Source organism: Pseudovirgaria hyperparasitica (genome assembly GCF_010093815.1).
Source record: "Pseudovirgaria hyperparasitica strain CBS 121739 unplaced genomic scaffold EJ05scaffold_120, whole genome shotgun sequence".
Lineage (NCBI taxonomy): Eukaryota > Fungi > Ascomycota > Dothideomycetes > Acrospermales > Acrospermaceae > Pseudovirgaria > Pseudovirgaria hyperparasitica.
Genome location: NW_022985668.1, coordinates 1 through 1,161, shown reverse-complemented (window position 1 = coordinate 1,161; position 1,161 = coordinate 1). Strand labels below are relative to the sequence as shown.

General features: G+C 40.8%; 1 protein-coding gene across 1 annotated transcript; it reads right to left on the bottom strand.

Moving 5' to 3' along the window:
• Positions 1-811: 811 nt before the first annotated feature.
• Positions 812-1,094, bottom strand: EJ05DRAFT_506123 (uncharacterized protein; the record flags this gene model as incomplete). The annotated part of the gene is made up of 2 exons (XM_033747786.1): positions 812-974; positions 1,036-1,094. 2 exons carry the CDS (start codon positions 1,092-1,094, stop codon positions 812-814), a joined length of 222 nt encoding a protein of 73 aa, XP_033594819.1.
• Between the last annotated feature and the right edge of the window lie 67 nt (positions 1,095-1,161).

Sequence of the window (1,161 nt, the reverse complement as noted above, 5' to 3'; positions counted from 1 at the left end):
ATGACTTGACGTTCACTTAGTTAACGTTGCCGATGAAGCGGTTTCTGGATGGGCACGAGACCTAGCTGAATTCGGAAACCTACGTCGAATTCGGACACATAAGGCGTCAAAGCACAATGCAACAGGCTATCTTAGGCTGAACTATATTATGCAGCTATACAGCTCTCAGATAATTACAATAGGGACTTGTCTGTAGATAACTATGAATGCCATCACCGACAGTCTCAGATAAGCCCGAGCCGTTTATCCATAGCAGTCGGCGCACACATGTCGCGCGCGCACACGAACCATAGTATAAACGACATTTTTATCTATTATACCTCTATAACTATAAATACTATATACTAATCTTATATAACCCTAAGAATATATCTATACTCTTTTTATTGCTTTAAATTATCTATGATATCTCCAAAATTATAGAAAAAGAGTAAAGAGAGTAGATTATAGAGAGAGATTCTTAGGTCTAGCTATCTATATACTCCTATATTTAACGGCATTCTAGAAGGATATAGAGAGAATATTAAAGATCTATAGTACTATACATAAGTTATACTAGCTTTCTTCTATTATATATTATAGTTTTATATATTATAGAGGGATAATACGGCGGTAATCAGACTTCCTATCAGTCAGTTCTACTTCAATTTAAGATAGTATTGGACTAATATAGGCACAGAAGTGAACTTATTGTTTGATAGGAAGTCTGGCGGTAATAGGTAAAAATATCATTTATACTACGGTTCGTGTGCGCGCGCGACATGGTATCCCGACTGCCAAGCTTTCTCATGTAACTATGGACAAACGGAGGTTAAACCGATGCTGTCTCCCTTCTTGGTCGCAGAGCTAGTCTCCGTTCCGAACCGTCGTCCTTTTGCTGCTTGCAACTGCTAGCGATCGAGTCGACAGAGTTTTTAAGTTCAAAGGACCAGTCCTGGAACTGCTCGAGATACGTTTTTACGCCATCGAGATCCCTTCGTGCACCATCAGCCCATAAGACCTCATGCGGGGACAGGTAGAGCACAGTCAACTTACCACCGGAGCGCCGTATTCTGCTCCGTGAGCTGGTCAATCTGCTTTGATGCAGAATTCATCTGCTTTTCGAGTTGTGAGTTGCTTTGCTGTAGCAACTCTTTGCTTCCCTCTAGCGCAATTACTTTC